The sequence below is a fragment of the Saccoglossus kowalevskii genome, chromosome 4 (genome assembly GCF_978046115.1).
Source record: "Saccoglossus kowalevskii chromosome 4, keSacKowa6.1, whole genome shotgun sequence".
Lineage (NCBI taxonomy): Eukaryota > Metazoa > Hemichordata > Enteropneusta > Harrimaniidae > Saccoglossus > Saccoglossus kowalevskii.
In genome coordinates, this window is record NC_140644.1 from 2,541,378 (window position 1) to 2,568,871 (window position 27,494).

Sequence of the window (27,494 nt, forward strand, 5' to 3'; positions counted from 1 at the left end):
AAAGGGTGGAAACGGTTATTAGCTAGTTTGCAGGGTGGATAATGCCATTCCTGATTTGGATGATGCCATTCCTGATTTTATTATTTTACTTTGATTTTGATTTTGTGATTTTATTTAATTCCGCCCTACCTACATCTGATCCAACGCCTATGTAACGAGATTTCAACGAGAGCCACTATCGACGATTTCAGTCAACGAATCACAGACCTCCTTTTATAGCGCACATAAAATAAAAAGGCATTAATAACAAAAGTAATAAAAATTTAAATTAAAATAAGTTTATAGCCAAAATAATTAAAGCCCGTACACTACATCAGATTTTAATCATATTGGTTTAAATGGTGGATAATGTTAGTAGCTGGTTTTGAGGGCGGATAATGTCAGCTGATTTAGGGGTTGCTGGATGAATGTGAGCAAAAAAGGGGGCCAACCTTTCACAAATTGCAACCAAAATAATTTTTTCACAGTGCTATTCGGAAAGGTATCTAGATTGACATACTAAAAGTTCTGGACAATCTAGGCTTCAGAAATATGCCTAATTTGCATATATTTAAAATGGCCGTTTTGCACATTTTTACAACATGGAAATATAACTGTTATATCTTAAATTCTAAATGAGGTATTTTAAAAAAAAACATGATGCTATGGTACTGTTTTTATTCGGAGAAGGTATGAGAGTGCAAATTTTGTTGATTGGATAGATGAAAATTAGCATAAATCCAATATGGACGCGATAATATAATTATTTAATGTAACTTCTACTCTAGCTTCTCTTCTACGTGGCATAAGTAATAAGTTTAAGATGCTGGATACAATTTTAAACAGAATCGTACAGTACAGAAAAGATGTAAATAAATGGTTTCCTGGGTAGATGAATGCTTCATCTGCATAAATCCAACATGGCCGTCACACCTAAAAAAAAAACTAGAGGAATAAAACACCCTGGTTGGATCTACAAATCTGCTATACTATATACATAATAGACCGTTTAAACTGTTTAAACTATATTTTGATTTAACAAACTGTATTAAATAGTTATAATTCTGTCCAAAAGTTTTTTGTTTGATTAATGTAATTGCTAATCATCATGGCTATCTTCATCAGATATCTGAACTACATTTGTGCATCCAGATCCTCATCACTGACCACAAACTGCAGAACATTCAAGGTTGTCTATTCTGTAGGTACATCTGAGACTGCAACAGTCTGTGGAGCAGTTGCATCTCATTATCCTCAAGAGAAATTCAGGTGCTGCCTCCTCATTAAATCATTACATTACGTTTGGAACCACCAATTCTTGCGAGTAGAATCCCTGACTTAACGCTGGGTTCCCTATCCTGTGTATACCGCCCTTTGTAAGCAAACTATCTACCTCCTATTGGATTGCTCCCGCTTTGCGGGGCCCCCTGGTAGTGCCCCGAATGGTAGTGCCGAGGTGAGACCCCGCAAGGCCTTTAGAAGTCGGTCGGTTCTGACTCTGTCTCCCGCCGGACATATGATCATCCCCCTTGTCGCAAGCGGAAGCATCAAACCTGCTTCCTCTGTGAAGTGGGCAGGCGACCCCCTTCTCCCTGGGAAGCATGTCACCACTCTTCCCTCCCCTGGAAGAGCTGGGATGCTTGCCTCCTGGCTACTTCTGGCCAGTGGGTGCCGACTTTGGTCGTTACGTTTTCTCAGCTTGGGGTTCTTAATGTTGGCTTTGGCAGAAGCCAAACTGGCTCGCGGGCCTCACCTGTACCAACTGGTCAGTGGCATCCTGAAGCACCGAGACTGCTCCTTCCATCCTCAAAAGAGGGTGGGGGAGGTCTGTCTGCTGGTCTAGGAGGCTGGTGCATTCTGTCATCGTTCATCGCAAAAAAATTGTTCAAGTTGGCTGACCACAACTCGAAGGTTGAAGATCACCACTCAGCTCTCAGTGTGTGGATTGTTTCCGACTAACTGGTCAAAATCTGATCGGGCGCAAGATTTGACTACAGACTCTGCTGGCTCTGGTCCCAAACACTGCTTGATTGGGTAGCACTTGATCCAGTGGAAAAGGTTGAGCATAAAATTGCCCAACCCTAAGGACTTAGGCCTATCCCACGGGGACCAAGGTCCGCCAATCAACACCATCAGTCTGTTCCCAGCACTCAGCGGGATCCAAATCAATACCGAATGCAGGACTTTGGATCCCGGAAGTGACAGTCCTACCAATAGTGACTGTTTCAGGATCAAGGGTGGGGGTTGAAAATCTGGTGACGAGGATCGATGGTCCCCCCTCACCCCACGGCATGGCTCACGGAGTCATTATGAGGAACAGACCCAGAGGGGCCGCCCGAGGTTGCACATTGAAATGATACTATTTTGGGGCCATATTGGATTTATGCAAATGGATTGTTGTTAAATCAAATCTTTCACAATCACATACATTCACACACACCAAACCATATCACAGCAACTTGAATATCTAAAAAATCTAGAATTAAAGATATGTCCTAATAGTTGTATTTCTATGTTGTAAAAATGCACCAAACGACCATTTTAAATTTTGAATTCAAGGTCCGCCAATCAACACCATCAGTCTGTTCCCAGCACTCAGCGGGATCCAAATCAATACCGAATGCAGGACTTTGGATCCCGGAAGTGACAGTCCTACCAAGAGTGACTGTTTCAGGATCAAGGGTGGGGGTTGAAAATCTGGTGACTAGGATCGATGGTCCCCCCTCACCCCACGGCATGGCTCACGGAGTCATTATGAGGAACAGACTCAGAGGGGCCGCCCGAGGTTGCACATTGAAATGATACTATTTTGGGGGCCATATTGGATTTATGCAAATGGATTGTTGTTAAATCAAATCTTTCACAATTACATACATTCACACACACCAAACCATATCACAGCAACTTGAATATCTAAAAAATATAGAATTAAAGATATGTCCTAATAGTTGTATTTTCTATGTTGTAAAAATGCACCAAACGACCATTTTGAATTTTGAATATATGCAAATTAGGTATATTTCAGAAGCCTAGATTTTCCCAGACTTTTAGTATGTCAATCTAGGCACCTCCCCGGAATGTATTGTGAAGAAATTATTTCTGTTGCAATTTGTGATGGGTCAAACCATAAATTGGTGGATAACTATTTGGAGGACAGATAATGTTGTGAGCTGGTTTTTAGCGTGGATAATGATGTCAGTCGGTTTGGAGGATGAATAATGATATTAGCCGGTTTGGAGGGTGGATAATGTCGTTAGCTGGTTTTAAGAGTCGATGATGTTTTAGCTGGTTTAGATAATGTTGTGAGTTGGTTTGGAGGGTGAATAATGTTGTTAGCTTGTTTGCATGAGTAGATAAGGATATTAGCTTGTTTGGAGAATGAATAAATCTTTTAGCTGGTTTGAAGGGTGGATTTTATGAGCTGATTTGGATAATGTGAGCTAGTTTTGAGAATGGATAATATCGTTAGCTGGATTGGCGGTTGAATATTGTCGTTAGCTGATTTTGAGGGTAGATAACGTTGTGAGCTGGTTTAGAAGATGGGTAATATTGGAGAGTGGATAATGTTATTAGCAGGTTTGGAGGGTAGATAATCCTGTGAGCTAGTTTGGATGGTTGATAATATGTCCTGGTTTGAAGGTTGCATAATGTTATTAGCTGGTTTTGAGGTTTGATAATGACACTAGCTGGTTTAGAGAGTGGATAACGTGAGCTGGTTTGGAGTGTAGATAATGTTGTGAGCTGGTTTAGAAGGTGGATAATGTTGTGAGCTGGTTTGGAGGGTTGATCATGTGAGCTTCTTTAGAGAGTAAATAATGCTAGTAGCTGGTTTGGAAGGTGAATAATGTTTATAGCTAGTTTGGAGGATGGATAATGAATGTTTTCAGCTGGTTTGGAAAGTGGATAATGTTTATAGCTGATGCAAAGGATGGATAATTTAGTTAGCTGGTTTGGCTTGTAGGTAATGTTTTTAGGAGTTTGAAGGGTGGATAATGATGTGAGCTGGTTTTGAGTATGGGAAATGTTATGAACTGTTTTGGAGAGTGGGTAATGTTGTGAGCTGATTTAGAGGATGGATAATGTTTTAGCAGGTTTGGAGGATAGATAATGTTGTGAGCTGGTTTTGGGGGTGGATAATGATTATAGCTGGTTTTGAGGATAGATAATGTTGTGAACTGTTTTGGAGAGTGGGTAATGTCGTGAGCTGATTTAAAGGATGGATAATGTTTTAGCAGGTTTGGAGGATAGATACTGTTGTGAGCTGGTTTAATGGAGGGTACATAATGATGCTAGGTGTTTTGAAGGGTAGATAATGTTATTATAGATGGTATGGAGGTGGATAATGATCCCAGTCGGTTTGTAGAGTGGATAATGATGTTACCTGGTTTGGAGGGTGGATAATGATATTACCTGGTTTGGAGGGTGAATAGTGTTGTGAGCTGGTTTGGAAGCTGGTTTGGAGGATGGAAAATTGTGTTTGGCTGGTATGGAGGGTAGATAATGTGAGCTGGTTTAGAAGGTGGATAATAGTATGCGCTGCTTTGGAAAGGGGATAATGTTATTAGCAGGTTTGTAGGGTGGATAATGACATTAGCTGGTTTGGAGAGTGGATAATGTGAGCTGGTTTGGAGTGTAGATAAAGTTTAGAAAGTGTATAGTATTATTAGCTGATTTGCAAGGAGGGTTGATAATGTGAGCTGGTTTGGAAGGGGGATAATGTTGTGAACTGGTTTGGAGTCTGGATAATGTGAGCTAGTTTGGAAGGTTGATAGTATGTGAGCTTGTTTGGAGGGTAGATAATGTTATTAGCTTGTTTGGAGGGTGAATAAAGTTGTTAGCTGGTTTGGACGGTGGATAATGTTGTTAGCTGGTTTGGAAGTAGTACGTACGTATTTGAAATATTTGACACTTGTTTCTGTGTCACTGTTATATCGTGTTACATTCTACAGTGAGGCAAACCGTGCGGGTTCAGAGCAAATCGACGAGGGTGGTGGGACAGCGCATGTACCATGTCAGGTAAGAATATATTTATACCAAACACATTGAAATGAACACGTACACTTGTCACCAGTGAATCATTAAAATAAACGTTCCACAAATAAACTATTGTATTACAATATTACTAGTTAGGTTATTTACCAACTTTCTTCAAATAGTGAAGGTGTGTGTAAAAACGTTTGAATAGTGTCAACCCCTAACGTGAAAAAGAGAGTGAACACATAATTTACAAGATGGTAATCATATTTGCTGCGATGAGCAAGCTCAAAAGGTGTGATGTAATTGTTCATGATGTCGCTGTTTTCATACTTGCAATAATATTTGCACACACAACATTCTCATAGCATAGACCCCTGGGTCTAACTGTTGTGCGCAAGTAGTGATTCATTATTCAATTTCAGAGAGCACGTATAAATATTATATTACCCATAGATAGATACCACTCACATACCACTCTCTTTAATACAGGTTCAAGACAAAGTGGAGGCTGTATACATGTTCCCATCTTGTGATGATGGCCGCAAATTTAATTTAGAAACAAAAGACGAAATACGTAAACTGAATCAAGATGTTAATACGCTACGGGGCAAGATCAGCTTACTAACATCACAAAATGAGGAGATAATTGCAAATCAAGAAAGGCAGACGCACAAAATCACACGAATTATCACTGAGCTACAGCAACGTCTTCAACAACTGTCAATTAAGCCCGACGCCGTATTAGATAACATCCTTTCCAAAATCATTGAGGAAACGAGTGGAAGGAGAAACCAAGCATTGACTGTACCACCACTACATCATGAACAAAAAGACGAAAACGACAAAACAACTCTGAAAGATTCAGCATATTTCTCAGTAAAGGCTGAGTCATTAATAAACCTTGAGTCTCATAGCAATCACGATTAAAACAGACGGTTTGTATGATAAAATTACTTGGAATTGAATCCTAGTTTGTACACAGGATTTATCCTCAATTTATGAGTTAATTATTCATTGAATTTTCCACTGTATTTCTTAAAGCCGTGAACGTTTTGTTGTATGAGAAATGATCACATATTTACACCGAAAGACGACCGCGCTACTTCAAAATCATTGTCATCGGCTCAGTAAACCACCCGGTAACGCATATTATTCATGAGTCTGTCCGTCCTTCCCCGCACTCACCGCCGATATTAAGCAGGTCCATGATCAGAAATATTCAAAATGGCATTGATATTTATTTCGTATATTACAAGTAGGATTGACACCGATTCAACAATTTAAAGCGGGGGAGTCGTCACCTGCGCGTGCATCAGATGGCCATATAGCGTGTCATTGTTTACAAACAAGCGTCTACCTACGAGTCTTTGCGTTTTTAGCGTGTGTTGTTATCGTCGCTTGGGACTCAATTCCCGCGCGTGCGCAGATGACGACCCTCCCGCTTTAACATAAAAACATTTATCACAGTAAATCATTCTAAACTTGTTTGGTGATTCCCTTACATGCAGGTCATTCATATTTATGTTTTTACAGAGAAGGGAGAATGTGTTTCCAAGAAAACAAGTGCAAAATAATCCCCAAAGCGGCAATTCTGGAACATTTTCCATATGATTTTATGCACATCTTATACTAATATTCAAAATTCTCCCATTTTCGTGACAATCATAGGTAACACTTGTAATACTACATATAATTTTAGCATAGGTCACCGAACACAATTTTGCGATATAGTGGATTGTAAACATTAAAACGCATTTTTGATAATTTTTTGGGAACGTTTTGTGAAAAAAATAGTTCGATGACCCTATGATTTTATTTCAGAATTTTAAACATTACAGTCCCCTAACCCCTCTTGTCTGATTTCAAGGATTTTGTGTATTGTTTTAATAGTAGAAAACTACATTAACATTGTTGAACATGTCGTTTTCAATCATTTGACATTTATGCAGTGGAACGCTTATGAATATTTTTTACCGGGATACAGCATATATAATTTAATTCAGTAATTTGACTATAAATGAATGAATTAGTATATTCCTGCATGTAACTTGCATTTAGTGTTGCAGTAATGATATAGTTGTTTTCAGCAAGTCCACACCAATGAAATTACATTATAATGTAAAGAAGTACTGGGACTTGTACATTTCGATGACCTGTAAAGTACGTTATTCTATATTTGTATATTTGAGATTATTGTATGTATTGCTTCCCATCGTTCAACGCATTGAGATCACCAGTAGCTGATAATATAGACAGATGAAGACAAGGCGACTTGTATAACGGATACTTGCTTATTCATTATTATTTGCCTTCTGACGTAACACATGTAAAAGATACAATAAAATTTTTGATATTTGACCTATGAACCAGTTAATATATATGCAAGCAAGTTAGCCCTGAGTACAGTCCTGTAGGTTGGCCTCCTTCCGTTGATCATTCGGCCCCCACAGTCCTGAGAAGTCGCATAGACCGGGGATTCGACACCCGCCTACAAATTTATGGCGGAGAACCGTTCTGCAGTTTTCATGATTGTAACCAGCTAAAACATCTATCGACTAATCTAGCGATTACAAATACCTTTTTTGTGGCCGAAAAATGAACCTACAGCACTGGAACGTTGGCGAAAGCAAGTTTTACGCAACGAAACAACGTTTTGTTTATGAATGCGTCAAGAACAAGATGGCGGCGTATATTTTCGGTTGACGTTGGAAAATGTCGATTCTATCGACCCTAGTGGGAAATCTTATGTAATTTCGCTTCCAGTTAAGGTATTTAGAATAGTTAGACGTATCGACCTGCTTATTTTTTAACTGCAAAGCTGAATGCCTCTTAAATCGCCCGATACACTCTTTCACAATAGTGTCGAATCCCCGGTCTATGCGACTTCTCAGGACTGTGAGGGCCGAATGATCAACGGAAGGAGGCCAACCTACAGGACTGTACTCAGGGCTAGCAAGCAAGTTAGAAGGTCTTTAATTAACACGTTATTTGTGCTGGAAGCATGAATTGGGGAGCACAAAGCCAACAGGCAATGTGTTTTAATTCATTACCAAACATCGTTGTAAATAAGTACACATATTTACAACGGTCATATAACTCAGTCTATGCAAGGGGTTTTTCCAGCTATATAGGTTGACGTGATGCTAATGCACGTAAGATTCTATTTATATCACAAGCGTACATTGTATGGGGTTCTGTTCACACTGTTGCCAATGTACGCGCAGCTACACAGTTCAAAAGGTCAATCAATGTGCCACAGGAGGACAGTTCATTTCAGTTCAATCGTCAGGCTGTTGATTGGTTGAGTTCACCACCGTGTATTGACACCACTATAAATTCAGTAAAATGATTATATCACTAGGCAGCCCTGTTTTAACATGACGTCACACATAATGTTGCTAAATAAATCATTCGAAACTGTCTGATATATATGGTCCGACCTGACAGCATTGACCCAGTTTTTTTTTAAATGTATACACTACCCAGTATTGTGTACGTAATTAGTGGAACTCATGAGTAAGAAAATTTGCTTGACTGTACTGGAACGACGATATAATCAGGTACTTTGATAGTACTTCATAGTACTTTGATATGGTAGGATGAAAATACCCCGTAAAGTACCGCAAAATTATGACACGCTGTATAATAATTATTTATAGGAGGTTATTATGGTGACGAAACTGGAATTCCCCGAGGTTAAATATATATATACTAGCTGGCATGTGAAAGCTATATTCAGAAGAACTAGAGACCGCTCTAGATATGGCTAATTCAATGAGGTGAGTGGTATTTATCAATATAACCGAATATGATCAGAGGCAGTATAGAACACTCCGACAAGCACACTAGCTATGTTGTATTTACGCAATAACCCCCTGCCGAAGGCAGGTATACCACGAGATATTGCACAATTCACGGCATATATGGAGTGAATTGTGCAATATCAAGTGGTATACCCAACTTCGGCAGGGGGTTATTGCTATTATATTATACCAGTATATTGACAATGTGGGAAAAGGTTCGACGTATGTGTGTGTGCGAGAGAGTAAAACAAGGCGATGTTGACTGTTTCAAACCTAAAGAAGAACTGATTTATTTCTCAGTAATACAGAGATAATTAACACGTGTTGTTTATACAGTTGAAGTAAACAACTACTACTAATACTAATACTAAATACAAGTAACCTGTAGAATACTGTGTGGGTAATATTTTTTATATTGATTTTTGTTGCATTTGCAGCAAATAGTTACCAAACAATGAGAAATCTATAGGATTGAATATACCCCACAGCTGGCTTCACATGCATTGTTCATAGTTCATATGGTTCAAATGTTCGAGTAATCGCAAGAAATTGACATGACAATAGAAATTCATTAAAGACTGCCACTCCCATGCAATTAACAGCGAGTGAAATTCCTGGGATTGAAACATATATTTTGAAGTCACTGATGTAGACAACGAATAACTGCAAGTTGACATAAAGACGAGGTAGTTTATTTAATCAGTGGTCAACTAGAGGCTGAAATTATAATTAATTTGTTTATTTCAATTTCTCCTGACGTCAAATAGAATACACTGGTGAAACACGGTAGTAACTGTGGGTGAAAGGATGTTTTGGGGTGTAGTTTACATTGTATATGGAGTGGTAGGGTCGGGTGTAATGTGTTCATTTCCAACTATTATGAAGTCACGTAGAATTTCACTTAATTTATTTTTTATGACATGTTTTCAAGCATTACATGTGATTCCAATTTTCACTGCGCTGTGTCTCAATAGAGTATGAGGGAAATGGCATATTCACTGGAATTTATTTCAGGGGAAAAATGTTTTCAGTGATAATGAAGTATTATGACAGATACCCTCTCCGTGGCTTTCATTGCGTATGGAAGTTATTTTCACGAGTGATGCGGTGTATCCTGCTGCCGTACTTTCACGAGCGAAGCCACGGGGAGGGTGTGGGGTTCTGTTATTATACACATGTCCCATATTTGATTATTTCATATTAAAAAAAGAACGTGCAACAAACTGGGATAGAAATTTAGATCGGGGAACCCAATTGCCCATTAATATGCTCCAAGACAGTGCTGCGACCTAGCAACGCTTGTCAGTGTAGAACGCGTGTCGCTGTACGTGTGAAAAATAAAATAATCAGACGTCTAATTTAAGTCATTGTCCGAATAAATAACTCGTGGATGTTTAAGCGCGGTGGTCGTAGCGCAGCGCTTGTTCGAATTTCATGTAAATAAACAATGTATTTTACACGCGTTGTATACGTCGCTATGAGTCCCATATCGAACAGGACGCGACACGACGACTGTCGCCCTTTAGTTGGGACCACGACAGAACCAGAACTTAAACTGTGCGACTACGATATACGGTTGATGTTGAAGTTAAAAGTTCCTCCACAGATCTGCGCATTGGCAAACATGCCGTGCAACTGCGGTACTCCACTGACGGGATGACTTTCGTTGAAATCGGTCGTCGCTGACTCGTGAGCTGCACACTACAACCTCGTTTGTGATGTTGCTTGCTTGTCTTGGATAGACTGAGTCTTGGTTACCGGTTAAATTTTGCTAATTTGGCGTTGGTAATCTTTATTTGGAACTGAGTAACGCCGCAACGTCGCCAGCAGAAACCTCATGGTATATCGATGTTGATGGTTGTGGCTCCATATTAATCGGAGATTTTACTGCGGGTCCAGGCAGCGGGTGGATCTTCCGAGAGCCCTTCAAGATTTATAAAACTCAGATTCCAGGTGGTCAACAAACATTAAGTTCTCCCAATCCTAGTATTCTATGTGATGTACATCTAACATGCCAAAAATGCTGGTGAACGATTTGAACCTGACAAAAATACTTGAAATAGATACGAGGAAGGGGAGGGGGGTAAAAGAAAAGTTATATAACTTTTTATTATTCAATAATTTAATAAAATACATAAGTTTGTCCAACTCCCTGTGATACAACACCTCAGACATAGCTCATTGTACTCGGCTTGAGTGTGGGCAAAAAGTTACTATTTGAATTTTTGATATCTTTTTTCATTAATGAGAAAGTTGACCCCGAAGTTAGAGTAACTGTTCAGCAGGAATGGCTTTTTAACTCTTCTGTGATTTTTTTTTGGCTTGGCTGATTTTGTCACGGTTCATACTTGACAGGCAGGTCGTACCATCACTAATTGGAAAAACAATCCTGACCCACCGCTACCATGGCAACAGCCAAAGTCTTGTAATAGCAGTGCCCAAATGATCATGCCTTTTATTTTGGCTACGTTGCGCACTGGTAAAAGAGATCACCGGCGCCGACATTGTTACCACTGTCAACGGAATCCCAACGCAGCTTTGAACTTTGAATAAAATGTAAATGCTGCCTCCAATCTAGAAAATACTATCGCAAAACGGTTGGAAATAATACATTTAACGGCTGAATACGTCCTAACAATAAAATAAAGTGACTTCTAATGACTGCCATGTTATTTTGCGAACCTCGTATAAGGTGCCCGGTTTTAGTTATAAACAGACGTTAGCTTCACGTTCATGTCCCTTCCATGATAACAGCCGAAAACATATTGCTTGTTTTTTACCGGTTTTCATTGGCAAGTGGCAACCGAAGTATTTTTATTTTGTAAACAAATTTTCGTCTGCTATTTTTATTCAGTTCAAATCGTTCAGCAACATTTTTGGCATATTAGGTGTGCATCACATGGAATACTACGATTGAGAGAACTTGATGTATGTTGACTGATTTTTATCATAGTACGAAGTACCAGGAAGTTACTCAGTTCCAAATAAAGATTACCAACGTCAAATGAGCAACATTGGACTGGTAATCAAGATTCATGTAATCCATGGCTAACAAGCAACATCACAAGCGAAGTTGTAGCATGCAGTACTAGTAAGTCATCCCGTCAGTGGAGTACCGCAGTAACACGGCATGTTTGCCATCAGCATTGTATTCAAACGAATCACGTGGTGTGCCGTTCTCGTTCAAACCCGTGATTCGATCAATAGGGGAGTCCCATTAAAAAAACACATTGCAAATCATGCAAGTTCAACATTTTCAAACCAATATACTAAAACAGAAATGCTCAGAGATGCAAATGAAGGATAGATATTACTTTTCACTATGCATATCTCTGTTGATACTATCCCTCACATATTCTACTCCCAATTACTCCTGCGTAAAATGGACTAGCCTCTTTTCATGTTGACATTCAGACTAAAATCACGTGACAGGCTGTTAAAATTGGCTGTTGCATACTCTTTCGCCGGTCTGGAAAATGTGTTTAATTAACTCACATTCAAGCAACAATGCAGATTTCCCAGTGGGAGTGAGACTATTCGACTCTGCCATTAAAAAATAGGGGTGTTTTCAGCAAAAAACGAATAACCCTGGAATACACAAAATATACTGAATTTCGGAACAAATCGTGCATTACTTACAGCAGCAGAATACCACAGAAATATCAGACGAAACATGAAAACACGATATATTGTATTTCAGCCTGAACCCTCTATATTGCAATTCAAGGAATTAATCCCATATGTGCATCCATTTCCCACCTTGGTATCACCCACCCCTGAAAACAAACTCTTAATACCTCACTGAAGCGTTTGGTAATAAAGTCAGACATGAAAGGCGGCATTATAACTATCTACACACAGGATGTTGCGTAATCCATCTACTAATACCAGCCATGAACAATATGCGGTAAGAGTCTGTTTGATGGCGGCAGCGTTTGAGATAATACAACAGCTACACAGATTTTCCGACAGACAATTTGATAAAACTAGTAAACAAAAGAGTTTTACTTACATCTACTATAAGATCATGATTATGGCCCTTGAACATGAATACTAGTATTTAGGCCCAAAAAAAACTTATGTTGCCCTCAAGGCGAAAAATTGAAAAATTTGGTCGGTCGGTCTGATTTTTTGTTTAACTCGAGAAAACTAAGCGTAAATAATCGTAAATAGCCGAGGTATATGGATATTATAGTATTCGGAACATGTCAGAGAAATACAGATCCACCCGAAATTCAAAGTCGCCACTTATCCCCCGGGGACCCTGGGGATCAAACAACGGTCTGGGATCGTTAATTTTTTGATTAAACACTTTTTTACTGCTTAAAATGGTGAGTTTTTAATATTTGGGCCTATTAAAAAAAATTCGGTCGGTTGCCGAGGGCAACAAAATGATTAATAATAATACAGTTCTACAATTGAACAGTAACACCGCTTGTATGGTCAATTAAATGAGCCAAATTCAAGTAGTCCCTCTGGACATACTGACTCAACCAAGTTCACAGACAATGTAGCTGATCAATATTATAAAAATTGACGTTGATTAAAATACGAGGTGATATGTCGTATGTTTGTGGTACAAATATAAGGAAACTGTCATGTTTGCATCATGCTGGCATATTAACACCACGTCTGCTTCCGTTTTCGCAGTGTGGTCACGGTGTTAAAATGAAACCTAGCAAGGGGTGTCTCACGTGTCTTAATATTAAAGAACATCGAAGCTCAACTCCAGAAACTGACTGTGTCTGACTACATGGGGGTGTGAATGACTTCAGTGTTCCGTTATAAGGTCTTATGGTATCCCTACACTGCAGAAGCGAGTAATCCCCGAAATTCCCCTTTGAGCTACATTACAAAACGATCATTCTATAGTTATGTGTGTGTTTCAAATTCCCACCTATTTGTTTGACTATATTTCCTAATATTCGCTTAGATCATGTCTTAAATGAAAACAAAATGGGTTTCCACTGTTTCTCACAAATTATTTATTTCTAGCATTATTTAAAATTACAATATCGTCAGAAAACAAATCGGATTGAACCAATCAACATTTAATGTAATATGCAATCCAATGTGACGATTGTGTGTGTTTCGTAGCGTTACGCCAAAACACTATACAATATTACAAAATCATGTACGTACATACCTCTTACCTATTGCTTTGTGTGTAATTCTATATAGCAGCCGACGCTATTCAAAAGTTGGAATTTCCAACTTCTATTTTTAGATCTCTCGTAGCCCATGACGAACTAAATAATGTATGAAAACGAGGTGAAATCATCAATTACAGACCGTGGCACATTTTCACACAGTGAGGTTAATTTACATCAATGAGCTTACGTGACCTCGCGTAATTATCTGGTCGCAAAAACAGTGAATAATTGTTATTAATGCGCGGTTTAACTTGATTCAATGTGGGTGTATACAATGTTCAGATTTAGAAAATACAAATATGCGAATCGCAAGGCGATTCAATCTCTGTCGTGATTATCTGTGAGACGACTTCGGTTTGGGATTTTAAGAAGGAAATATCACGAGGTCACGCTCTCGTTAATACGTGATGTATAAAATAAAAATAAAAAACATTTTATCCCATATCATATATCATGACGTTTTAGTGTAATAAAACTGTAATAATTGGAGATAATTACCCGACAGTCCCTGTGATAATGCGTATTTAGGGATGAATCATTAGAAACTCGGGGGTGGCAGAATGGAAAAACATCCTGCTGAGATCAATGTGAATAAAACAAATATGCACGCCTAAATCTTAGCAAAAATTGTTTTACAGAGTGAAAAAATGAATAGGTATATTACAATAGCACAACACTATGTGAATGAAACATATATTTTGCCGTCGCCCTCGAGTTTCTGATTGGCCACTCCTTATCATGGTACTCGTGAGGCTAGTTCATTACATGACATTCATTTAGGCATGATAGTCGCTGGTCAAATGAGGCACTCGAAATGAAATTGACGAACCCTACCGTTTGAACTAGAAAAACAAGTTTGTAGGTAAATATTGTTTGCTTAAAATTGTCCAGTTTATCAAAATGCGGCCCATATTTAGGTATTTTTCCCCGAAAAAGTTAACTCATATCTCATATTTGTCGGGAAAGTTATTCCTTGGGGCGAGACAACACTTATAACTTCCCCGTGTGAGTAGCCCAAGGTTTAAACTGATCATAATTTATTTTCGGTTCTCGGATATTACGAGAAGGGTATATTAAATAACGTTGATGTGCAACACTTATTTTATAATGATTAATATTAGACACACTTTCCTTCATTCTTCCAGCTAACTTGAACTCAGATAGACAGTAGATTCCAGGGGAGTACGAGACGTGTGTCCGAGTTCTTGAAAGCTCCGTAAGAAAAGTCCATCAACTAGATGGGATTGGTTCGATAACTCCCCTTAAGTGGTAACAACTGGATGAAGGTGGAATCTGCTGTCCACAAACACGTCGCGGTATGTTCAATAGAATACATTATTTATTTTTTGTAGATAACTTAACACTGCAAAATGATTCTCTGTTAACGTGGAAACTTCCACATTTATATGTAAAATTATATTCGTATTCAGATACCTATAGTTGAATAATCCCTTTGCCGTATTGCAGAACCACGCGTACGGATACGAAGTACAGTGTAGTTAAAATATTGGTTTTCTTTTTCTACCTACAGGTAAAGATACATTTGATTTAACCCGGCCACCATAATTCTGTTCAAATTGAACACAAAATATTTTAACTGATTATTCCCAAATTGAACAATTATATCGAGTGTTACATCGAAAGTATTTTTTTATTACATATTTATATTTTTGCTATTAAAAAAATAAAAAAATAGTAATTATCATACTATGACTGAATTCGGATACCCACTACCTATATTCAGCGTTTCGCCAGGGGGAAAACATATGTGTACAAGTGGTCGTCACGTTTTAAAAGATCCGATTCAAACTGGATGTGGACATAGATACTGCAGACATTGTTTCAACGTTTTAACAACTAGGTGAGTTTATGTTTAACTGAAATATAATATCGACTACCGATATGGCCGATATGATTACTTGTTTCTACCAATTTTTCGACGTATTCTAATTATAATTTAGTAGTTTATACAATGTTACTCTGTGTTTTTTTTAAAGCTTTACACAAACAGGTCCCGTCTACTGTAAAGGTTGTGAAAGCGAGGGATATTCAGACTCAGTCCTGCTACACAATAAAGTAAGTAGTCACTGTTAGGCGCTTCAATGTGGGCCGAGAACATGTTCTTCTTTAATATTATTGCCTGCTGCATGTTGATAAATACATTGGGCTATGATTTATCATGAACTGAAACTTTGTTGTTGTAGCATTCAGCTCAGTATATATTCGTCCGATGAAACAATACAATTTTCTGACACGCATGTCCACTGGTTAATTTAGAACGTAGAATATAGTCAGTGAACATGCGTACCAGTGTTTTGTTTACAATACATCTAATTCGATCATCAACATGCAAAATTGCATTTGTACTATTTAATAAGTTTAATATCTCCAAAATATCACCACACCTCACAATATTTTTTTTATTTCACCACACTGGGTAGTATGTCATCACACCGGATAGTATATCATCACACTAGGCAGTATATTATCACACTGGGTAGTATATCATCACACTGGGTAACATATCATCACAACGGATAGTATATTATCACACTTGATAGTATATCATCACACTGGGTAGTATATCATTACACCGGATAGTATATCATCACACTAGGCAGTATATCATCACACTGGGTAGTATATAATCACACTTGGCAGTATATCATCACACTGGGTAGTATATCATCACACTGGGTAACATATCATCACAACGGATAGTATATTATCACACTTGATAGTATATCATCATACTGGGTAGTATATCATTACACCGGATAGTATATTATCACACTAGGTAGTATATCATCACACTGGGTAGTATATCATCACACTAGGCAGTATATCATCACACTGGGTAGTATATCATCACACTGGGTAGTATATCATCACACTGGGTAGTATATCATCACACTAGGTAGTATATCATCACACTGGGTAGTATATTATCACACTGGGTAGTATATCATTACACTTGGTAGTATACCATCACAGTGGGTAGTATATCTTCACACCGGATAGTCTATCATCACACTGGGTAGTATATTATCACACTGGGTAGTATATCATCACACTAGGCAGTATATTATCACACTGGGTAGTATATTATCGCACTAGGTAGTATATCATCACACTGGATAGTATATCATCACACTAGGCAGTATATCATCACACTGGGTGGTATATAATCACACTGGGTAGTATATAATCACACTGGATAGTATATCATCACACTGGGTAGTATATAATCACACTGGGTAGTATATCACCACACTGAATAGTATATCATCACACTGGGTAGTATATCATCACACTAGGTAGTATATCATCACACTGGGTAGTATATTATCACACTGGGTAGTATATCATTACACTTGGTAGTATACCATCACAGTGGGTAGCATATCTTCACACCGGATAGTCTATCATCACACTGGGTAGTATATTATCACACTGGGTAGTATATCATCACACTGGGTAGTATATCATCACACTGGGTAACATATCATCACAACGGATAGTATATTATCACACTTGATAGTATATCATCACACTGGGTAGTATATCATCACACTGGGTAGTATATAATCACACTTGGCAGTATATCATCACACTGGGTAGTATATCATCACACTGGGTAACATATCATCACAACGGATAGTATATTATCACACTTGATAGTATATCATCACACTGGGTAGTATATCATTACACCGGATAGTATATCACCACACTAGGCAGTATATTATCACACTGGGTAGTATATTATCGCACTAGGTAGTATATCATCACACTGGATAGTATATCATCACACTAGGCAGTATATCATCACACTGGGTGGTATATCATCACACTGGGTGGTATATAATCACACTGGGTAGTATATAATCACACTGGATAGTATATCATCACACTGGGTAGTATATAATCACACTGGGTAGTATATCATTACACTTGGTAGTATACCATCACAGTGGGTAGCATATCTTCACACCGGATAGTCTATCATCACACTGGGTAGTATATTATCACACTGGGTAGTATATCATCACACTGGGTAGTATATCATCACACTGGGTAACATATCATCACAACGGATAGTATATTATCACACTTGATAGTATATCATCACACTGGGTAGTATATCATCACACTGGGTAGTATATAATCACACTTGGCAGTATATCATCACACTGGGTAGTATATCATCACACTGGGTAACATATCATCACAACGGATAGTATATTATCACACTTGATAGTATATCATCACACTGGGTAGTATATCATTACACCGGATAGTATATCACCACACTAGGCAGTATATTATCACACTGGGTAGTATATTATCGCACTAGGTAGTATATCATCACACTGGATAGTATATCATCACACTAGGCAGTATATCATCACACTGGGTGGTATATCATCACACTGGGTGGTATATAATCACACTGGGTAGTATATAATCACACTGGATAGTATATCATCACACTGGGTAGTATATAATCACACTGGGTAGTATACCACCACACTGAATAGTATATCATCACACTGGGTAATATATCATCACACTGGGTAATATATCAACACACTGGGTAGTATATTATCACACTGGGTAGTATATCATCGCACTAGGTAGTATATCATCACAACGGATAGTATATTATCACACTTGAAAGTATATCATCACACTGGGTAGTATATCATCACACTGGGTAATATATCATCACACTAGGTAGTATATTATCACACTGGGTAGTATATTATCACACTGGGTAGTATATCATCACACTGGGTAGTATATTATCACACTGGGTAGTATATCATCACACTGGGTAATATATCAACACACTGGGTAGTATATTATCACACTGGGTAGTATATCATCACACTGGGTAATATATCAACACACTGGGTAGTATATAATCACACTGGGTAGTATACCACCACACTGAATAGTATATCATCACACTGGGTAATATATCATCACACTGGGTAATATATCAACACACTGGGTAGTATATTATCACACTGGGTAGTATATCATCGCACTAGGTAGTATATCATCACAACGGATAGTATATTATCACACTTGAAAGTATATCATCACACTGGGTAGTATATCATTACACCGGATAGTATATCACCACACTAGGCAGTATATTATCACACTGGGTAGTATATTATCGCACTAGGTAGTATATCATCACACTGGATAGTATATCATCACACTAGGCAGTATATCATCACACTGGGTGGTATATCATCACACTGGGTGGTATATAATCACACTGGGTAGTATATAATCACACTGGATAGTATATCATCACACTGGGTAGTATATAATCACACTGGGTAGTATACCACCACACTGAATAGTATATCATCACACTGGGTAATATATCATCACACTGGGTAATATATCAACACACTGGGTAGTATATTATCACACTGGGTAGTATATCATCGCACTAGGTAGTATATCATCACAACGGATAGTATATTATCACACTTGAAAGTATATCATCACACCGGGTAGTTTATCATCACACTGGGTAATATATCATCACACTAGGTAGTATATTATCACACTGGGTAGTATATTATCACACTGGGTAGTATATCATCACACTGGGTAGTATATTATCACACTGGGTAGTATATCATCACACTGGGTAATATATCAACACACTGGGTAGTATATTATCACACTGGGTAGTATATCATCACACTGGGTAATATATCAACACACTGGGTAGTATATTATCACACTGGGTGGTATATCATAACACTGGATAGTATATTATTACACTTGGTAGTATATCATCACAGTGGGTAGTATATCTTCACACCGGATAGTCTAACATCACACTGGGTAGTATATTATCACACTGGGTAGTATATTATCACATTGGGTAGTATATTATCACAATGGGTAGTATATTATCGCACGAGGTAGTATATCATCACACTGGATAGTATATCATCACACTAAGCAGTATATCATCACACTGGATAGTATATCATCACACTAGGCAGTATATCATCACACTGGGTAGTATATCATCACACTGGGTAACATATTATCACACTGGGTAGTATATCATCACACTGGGTAGTATATCATCACACTGGGTAATATATCATCACACTGGGTAGTATATTATCACACTGGGTAGTATATCATCACACTGGGTAGTATATTATCGCACTAGGTAGTATATCATCACACTGGATAATATATCATAACACTGGGTAATATCTCATCACACTGGGTAGTATATCATCACACTGGGTAGTATATTATCGCACTGGGTAGCATATCATCACACTGGGTAGTATATTATCGGACTAGGTAGTATATCATCACACTGGATAATATATCATGACACTGGGTAGTATATCATCACACTGGGTAGTATATCATCACACTGGGTAGTATATCATCACACTGGGTAATATATCATCACACTGGGTAGCATATCATCACACTGGGTAGTATATTATCGGACTAGGTAGTATATCATCACACTGGATAACATATCATGACACCGGGTAGTATATCATCACACTGGGTAGTATATCATCACACTGGGTAGTATATCATCACACTGGGTAGTATATCATCACACTAGGTAGTATATCATCACACTGGGTAGTATATTATCACACTGGGTAGTATATCATTACACTTGGTAGTATACCATCACAGTGGGTAGTATATCTTCACACCGGATAGTCTATCATCACACTGGGTAGTATATTATCACACTGGGTAGTATATCATCACACTGGGTAGTATATCATCACACTGGGTAACATATCATCACAACGGATAGTATATTATCACACTTGATAGTATATCATCACACTGGGTAGTATATCATCACACTGGGTAGTATATAATCACACTTGGCAGTATATCATCACACTGGGTAGTATATCATCACACTGGGTAACATATCATCACAACGGATAGTATATTATCACACTTGATAGTATATCATCACACTGGGTAGTATATCATTACACCGGATAGTATATCATCACACTAGGCAGTATATTATCACACTGGGTAGTATATTATCGCACTAGGTAGTATATCATCACACTGGATAGTATATCATCACACTAGGCAGTATATCATCACACTGGGTGGTATATCATCACACTGGGTGGTATATAATCACACTGGGTAGTATATAATCACACTGGATAGTATATCATCACACTGGGTAGTATATAATCACACTGGGTAGTATATCACCACACTGAATAGTATATCATCACACTGGGTAATATATCATCACACTGGGTAATATATCAACACACTGGGTAGTATATTATCACACTGGGTAGTATATCATCACACTAGGTAGTATATCATCACAATGGATAGTATATTATCACACTTGAAAGTATATCATCACACCGGGTAGTTTATCATCACACTGGGTAATATATCATCACACTAGGTAGTATATTATCACACTGGGTAGTATATTATCACACTGGGTAGTATATCATCACACTGGGTAGTATATTATCACACTGGGTAGTATATCATCACACTGGGTAATATATCAACACACTGGGTAGTATATTATCACACTGGGTGGTATATTATAACACTGGATAGTATATTATTACACTTGGTAGTATATCATCACAGTGGGTAGTATATCTTCACACCGGATAGTCTAACATCACACTGGGTAGTATATTATCACACTGCAGCTGGGTAGTATATTATCACATTGGGTAGTATATTATCACACTGGGTAGTATATTATCGCACGAGGTAGTATATCATCACACTGGATAGTATATCATCACACTAGGCAGTATATCATCACACTGGATAGTATATCATCACACTAGGCAGTATATCATCACACTGGGTAGTATATCATCACACTGGGTAACATATCATCACACTGGGTAGTATATCATCACACTGGGTAGTATATCATCACACTGGGTAATATATCATCACACTGGGTAGTATATCATCACACTGGGTAGTATATCATCACACTGGGTAGTATATTATCGCACTAGGTAGTATATCATCACACTGGATAATATATCATGACACTGGGTAATATCTCATCACACTGGGTAGTATATCATCACACTGGGTAGTATATTATCGCACTAGGTAGTATATCATCACACTGGGTAATATATCATCACACTGGGTAATATATCATCACACTGGGTAGTATATCATCACACTGGGTAGCATATCATCACACTGGGTAGTATATCATCACACTGGGTAGCATATCATCACACTGGGTAGTATATCATCACACCGGGTAATATATCATTACACTGGGTAGCATATCATCACACTGGGTAGTGTATTATCACACCGGGTAATATATCATCACACTGGGTAGCATATCATCACACTGGGTAGTATATTATCACACCGGGTAATATATCATCACACTGGGTAGCATATCATCACACTGGGTAGTATATCATCACACTGGGTAGTATATCATTGTACTGTATAGTATAGTGTGTATATACTATGACGGAAAATATTAATTACCATTACAGATTGGATAATCCAGTATACGTGTACTCTTTGGATGCCAGTAAAGCTTTCAATAGCTTAAATCATAGGACATGATTTCAAACACCATCTTTGTTAATAATGACGATTTTCAGGGCAGCATGCCGACTACGCAGTTGTTGTAATGTGTCCATGGATTAATGTAATATAACTTTCATATGCAGCGGCAATGGCTGCAGCATTGCTGACACCGTTACTAATCACCACATGTGCGCAGCTATTATTTGTAAATTAATGTATTAGCTAATCACTATGTAACAGCATTTACGTTTCAATCTACGAAGTCAAATATTATTAAATATATTGAGTTTTATCTCATAGACCGATATATCTTGATGAGCACAAATTAAATATTGTGTATAATTATACGATAAAATTCGGTGATAACATTTGACGTAAAACTTGTTTGTTTTTATGCTAAATTCACTAATTATAACATTTGGGAATTATGATAATTTTAAAAGTTAAAGTCGTTTAATTTCGCCCTTTTGTATTTGAATGAATTGTTCACTTTCATGGTGAGAATATAGTCAGAAATGAATCAAATCAATTGTGGGACTATCACGTGACTGCAGTTCTTGGTGTAGGTATATGTCTAAAAATGGCCCTGCTTTTGACGCGTTTAGGCGTATGTATACAATATACGCACGTCTTCAAAATAGTGCGAATAAACTATTACACGAGTCTGAAGCGAGTTTTACTCTCAATTGAGCTATTTCTAGATATTTAATTTACTTCTCACTGATGTCTGGTTGTACTTACTTCTGTTTTATATAAGATTATTATACTGGAATAAAAAAAATCATTATTATTATCAAAATATTGAATATGTTTCATGAATTGCGTGATTTACAGAGAAGTGCGATTCATATTCGATGCTCTGTACGTTTCAAATTATGGTTCCTAATTTACAACAAATTTCACTTTTCTCTAACGGAATTTGTAAACCAATTACAACGCGTCTTACTAATTCAATGCTGCATTCGTATTTGGGGGTGTCGTTATATTGCAGTTATATTGTGATTACGATGAACATAATATATTTATATGGTTAGAATAATATTTTACTCTTCAAATTAAAACTGTTTGCAACTTTTTATTTCAAATACAGCTTTTGTGTATAGAGATGTTACATATGGCATAACATGCTGTCAATGTCCTGAAACTACAATACAGATAATGTCAAATTCCGTGAGAGATCTACGGTCTAAGATAGCATTACACATCTCCACACTAGTCAGTGAATGACATTAGGTCTTCTGTGAACCTCAACGTATATTACAAAAAAATAAAGCGTTCACGACACGTGACCAATTTTCTCATTATTCCAGATATATCCAGATAGAGCTATACTACGTGAATTACATCAGATGACAGTCAGTTGTATCGTGCAGGAGGAGTGCGACTGGCTTGGCTTACTTAAAGAATATGACGTGAGTAGAGCGCCCTCAAGAGGTGACATTTGTTACTTTTGATTTAACCAGATATTGTCTAATAACCAAATATACTATGTAGCTTTTGTTGTAGCTATGGTGCACCACAGGTTATACTATGTAATATGCATTATAGATTTTGAATTATTAGTCCCCGTTCGGATATCGAACTTGAAAATGCACTGTACATCTTGTGTCGTCGTCTACCAGAAAAACGGTCTGCGTCAACTTAAAAATGCAATGTGCGTCGTCGTCTACTAGAAAAAATGCGTCTGCGTCAACTTGAGTATGAATGCTATATGCGTCGTCGTCTACTAGAAAAAAGTGTGTCTGCGTCAACTTGGAATGAAAAATGCAAAGTCTACTAGGGGGACTCGTTTTGCGTCGACAACTTGAAAAGTGCAAGTTGCGTCGTCTACTAGGGGGACTTGTTTGCTTCGTCAACTTGGAAAATGAAATGTCGTCATCTATAAATTAAGGAACCGCGTCAGCGACAAATACGCTGTAGTGTGTTAGTGACTTCCACACATCATCACCCGTTAAATCGCGACTACTACAACTCGCTTTGCGACAACTACTAATTAATTAGCAACGACGGTGAATAAGTTTTGCGCTGATTGCTACTACTCCAATTTGTAAACGTAGACATCGGAAATCGCATATTTGTTGAAGAAGCAGCATAATTTTGAAGCTATATGTTTTACCATGCAATTTATATTGACGCAGCAGGGTCCCGTACGGCTTTCCATAGGTTATACTATGTAATATGCATTATAGATTTTGAATTATTAGTCCCCGTTCGGACGAAGTCCGAAAACGAGGACTTATAATTCGGTCTCCGTGCGTCCGTGCGTCTGTGCGTCCGTCTGGAGTCATATCTCAGAATCCATTGGACCGATTCCGTTCATTCTTTGCATGTGCCTCGTACTTTATGTGGGACATATGCACATGCAGTGGTTTAGCGATTTGATTTAACATGGCCGACTGGCAGCCATCTTGTTTTTTGAAAATGTTGTATTTTGGACATGCTTTGTCAGTTTTCATTCAAACTTGGTACATAGATTATACATGTTAGGATACATGTCCATGACGATTTATTTCGCAATTGGATCAAAGATGGTCGACTGGCAGGCATCTTGTTTTTTGTTTTTTATGCGGTATCTTGGACGTGCTCTGTCAGTTTTCATTCAAATTTGCCACATACATGTACTTTATATATGTTAGTTTGCATGTCCATGACAATTTGTTTCAAAATCTTGTCAAAGCTGGCCGATTGACAGCCATCTGACTTTTTGGCCTTACTACTATATTTCCACAATTTATATACCATTTTTGGCACATACATCATACATATCAGTGTGTTTCATACTCAGATCAAAGATGGCCGAATAACGGCTGTTTTTATTTTGGCCATATTTCTACTACACATAACACATGTGTTTTGATGTAAGTAAACAATCTGTTGTATACGCCACTTGGAACTCAAGTTTCAAGGACACGCTCGCGACAACCCCTCCGCTTTAATATGACGAGCACAAAGAGAACTTTCAAACATTTAACGAGGACTGTGTCATTTTCAATGACTTGTAGCAGTTGTTTTACACTAAAATTGCACCAAAAATATTGTCTCGCATTTAACCTAGTAAGGATATCATTTTTGTGTCATGATTGTAGCTTATGATTTTTTGCATTCAATCATATGAACCGATGTAAAATTGTCTTTTATTACGTGGCTTTCTTAGAAAGTGTATTGTATTTAACCTCGCAAAGCCATTTTGCACGCATTGTAGCGAGTGAGTTTCATTTTTCGGCAATTTCGCAAAAAAACTAAAGCAATCGTTTGTTCACGACAACCACGTTAATGGAAACTCATGTAGTCTGGGAACCGAAGCGAGTCAACCAATGTCGACGTATTGGATATAAAGCTGAAATGCAACTCATTTACATCGGCCTAATACTTAAATGTCTATAATGTAAGAATAAGCAACGATGACTATTCCTTTATGTCAATGCTAAACAACACAATAAACACAGCTTATTTGAAAATAACTCATTTAGAGCAATTATATGTGATTTTCAGGATTCTAATTCATACTTTTTTTCCCACAGGATCACGTTACTTTATGTCCGCATGTTACAATTACATGTGTTAATAAAATAGGATGTGGTGCTTCGATGAAAAGAAGCAACCTTTCAGAACACCTTGACAAGCACTGTCCAATGAGGATTACTAAATGTAAATATTGCACTGAACAAATACCGTACAGAGAAATAAAGGTAACGGGTTTCTGAAGATAATAGTATTATTTTAATATTTGGCTGATATATGTGTTTTATAAATCATGGCAAACCTTTAACTATCAATCAGTAAATGATATTAATTAATTCGACGAGCTTGATCATAAAGATATAAATGAAAACAATTCTTTGTTTCTTTAGTCATTTGGATCAGAGCGTAAGTGATTTCTCCGTAATAGCATCATTGCTAAATTGATTGCAAGTCAATAGTTGATTAACGCCATGTGTTATATTACAGGAACATAATCGAGTCTGCGATAACTACCCAGTGAAATGTGAATACTGTAACCAAGACACCCTATCACGTAAAGAGGTATGCTGAGCGAATCGAATCTCACAAATGTAATTAACATGGGGTACCATTTGTAAAATAATAATGATAATGCTTTATCCTTATATGCTTTTACGCTACAAACGAACTTAGTATTTACATATAACCGTGACGAAAACCCACAATTTATAATACAATGTGCTTTTTTAATCCGTGAACTGCCATCATATTGTGTTGACTGCAATTTTAAAATCTTACGGTCAAAACCATGTTAGTATTTATATATTAGAAAAACCCAAGCTATATAAAACTATGTGCGCTGTGTATCGCGTGAACTGTCATCGTAATAATAATAGTCGATTCATTTTTTTAATTTCAGTTGAAACGCCACCAGGATCCTGAGAATGGGGATTGCTCCATGAAATTAGTCCACTGTTCGTTTAAAACGATTGGGTGTGATGTTTTGGTAGGTGCTGTTTATATATAGGGCTAGAAGCATAAAAAGCACGTTCAATAACATTATTAACTACAATCTACGTTTGCAACAGCCATTTTAAAGATGCATTATGGTCGAGAACGTGCACTAATTATTTTTTTATAACGATTTGTGACACGGCATTTTGGATATATGAATATATTGGATTAGTATGTATTATGAACTAAAAAGGCTACTTTATCACTCAGCTAATTATTCGTTCGTTGAAGTTTTCTAATGCGCATGTTTTTGTACGTACAACAACAATCCCTGCGCATGCGTATTAGTGGTTTGCATTTCTCATCAAACGAATGCCATAGAATGTGTGGCAAAATTACCATACTAGTTACGATAACTCATTCTTCGGTTCTCGACATGCCATATCAAACAACAATATGTAAAAATATGTGTTTTCATCCACATTGCATCTTTAATAGAATGTGTCTTATAAACACTCTATGTAATATATCATATTCATCTTAGTAACTATAAGTGCATGTGAACACTTTTTCAGTC

The 27,494-nt window shown here is 37.5% G+C and overlaps 2 protein-coding genes across 10 annotated transcripts in view; both read left to right on the forward strand.

The window, feature by feature from the left end:
- LOC102801738 (uncharacterized) overlaps positions 1-7,318 on the forward strand; it is a 25,785-nt gene extending 18,467 nt beyond the window's left edge. For 6 of the 7 annotated variants that reach the window (XM_085497650.1, XM_078005418.2, XM_085497651.1 and 3 more), the window contains exons 3-4: positions 4,929-4,995; positions 5,446-7,318. In XM_085497650.1, the coding sequence (XP_085353776.1) occupies positions 4,929-4,995; positions 5,446-5,883 (505 nt within the window). In that variant the 3' untranslated portion in view covers positions 5,884-7,318. The remainder of the gene's footprint in view (positions 1-4,928; positions 4,996-5,445) is intronic. The other variant, XM_085497649.1, reaches the window with a different exon arrangement.
- The window catches only part of LOC100373746 (TNF receptor-associated factor 2-like), a 23,347-nt gene continuing 2,430 nt past the window's right edge, over positions 6,578-27,494 (forward strand). Inside the window, exons 1-9 of one of the 3 annotated variants that reach the window (XM_085497647.1) lie at positions 6,578-7,116; positions 8,616-8,735; positions 15,058-15,228; positions 15,444-15,773; positions 15,910-15,988; positions 23,833-23,934; positions 26,044-26,211; positions 26,471-26,545; positions 26,883-26,969. In XM_085497647.1, the coding sequence (XP_085353773.1) occupies positions 15,622-15,773; positions 15,910-15,988; positions 23,833-23,934; positions 26,044-26,211; positions 26,471-26,545; positions 26,883-26,969 (663 nt within the window). In that variant the 5' untranslated portion in view covers positions 6,578-7,116; positions 8,616-8,735; positions 15,058-15,228; positions 15,444-15,621. Of the gene's footprint in view, positions 7,117-7,401; positions 7,925-7,992; positions 8,517-8,615; positions 8,736-15,057; positions 15,229-15,443; positions 15,774-15,909; positions 15,989-23,832; positions 23,935-26,043; positions 26,212-26,470; positions 26,546-26,882; positions 26,970-27,494 lie in introns of those variants that run through there. The other 2 variants (XM_085497646.1, XM_085497648.1) reach the window with 2 other exon arrangements.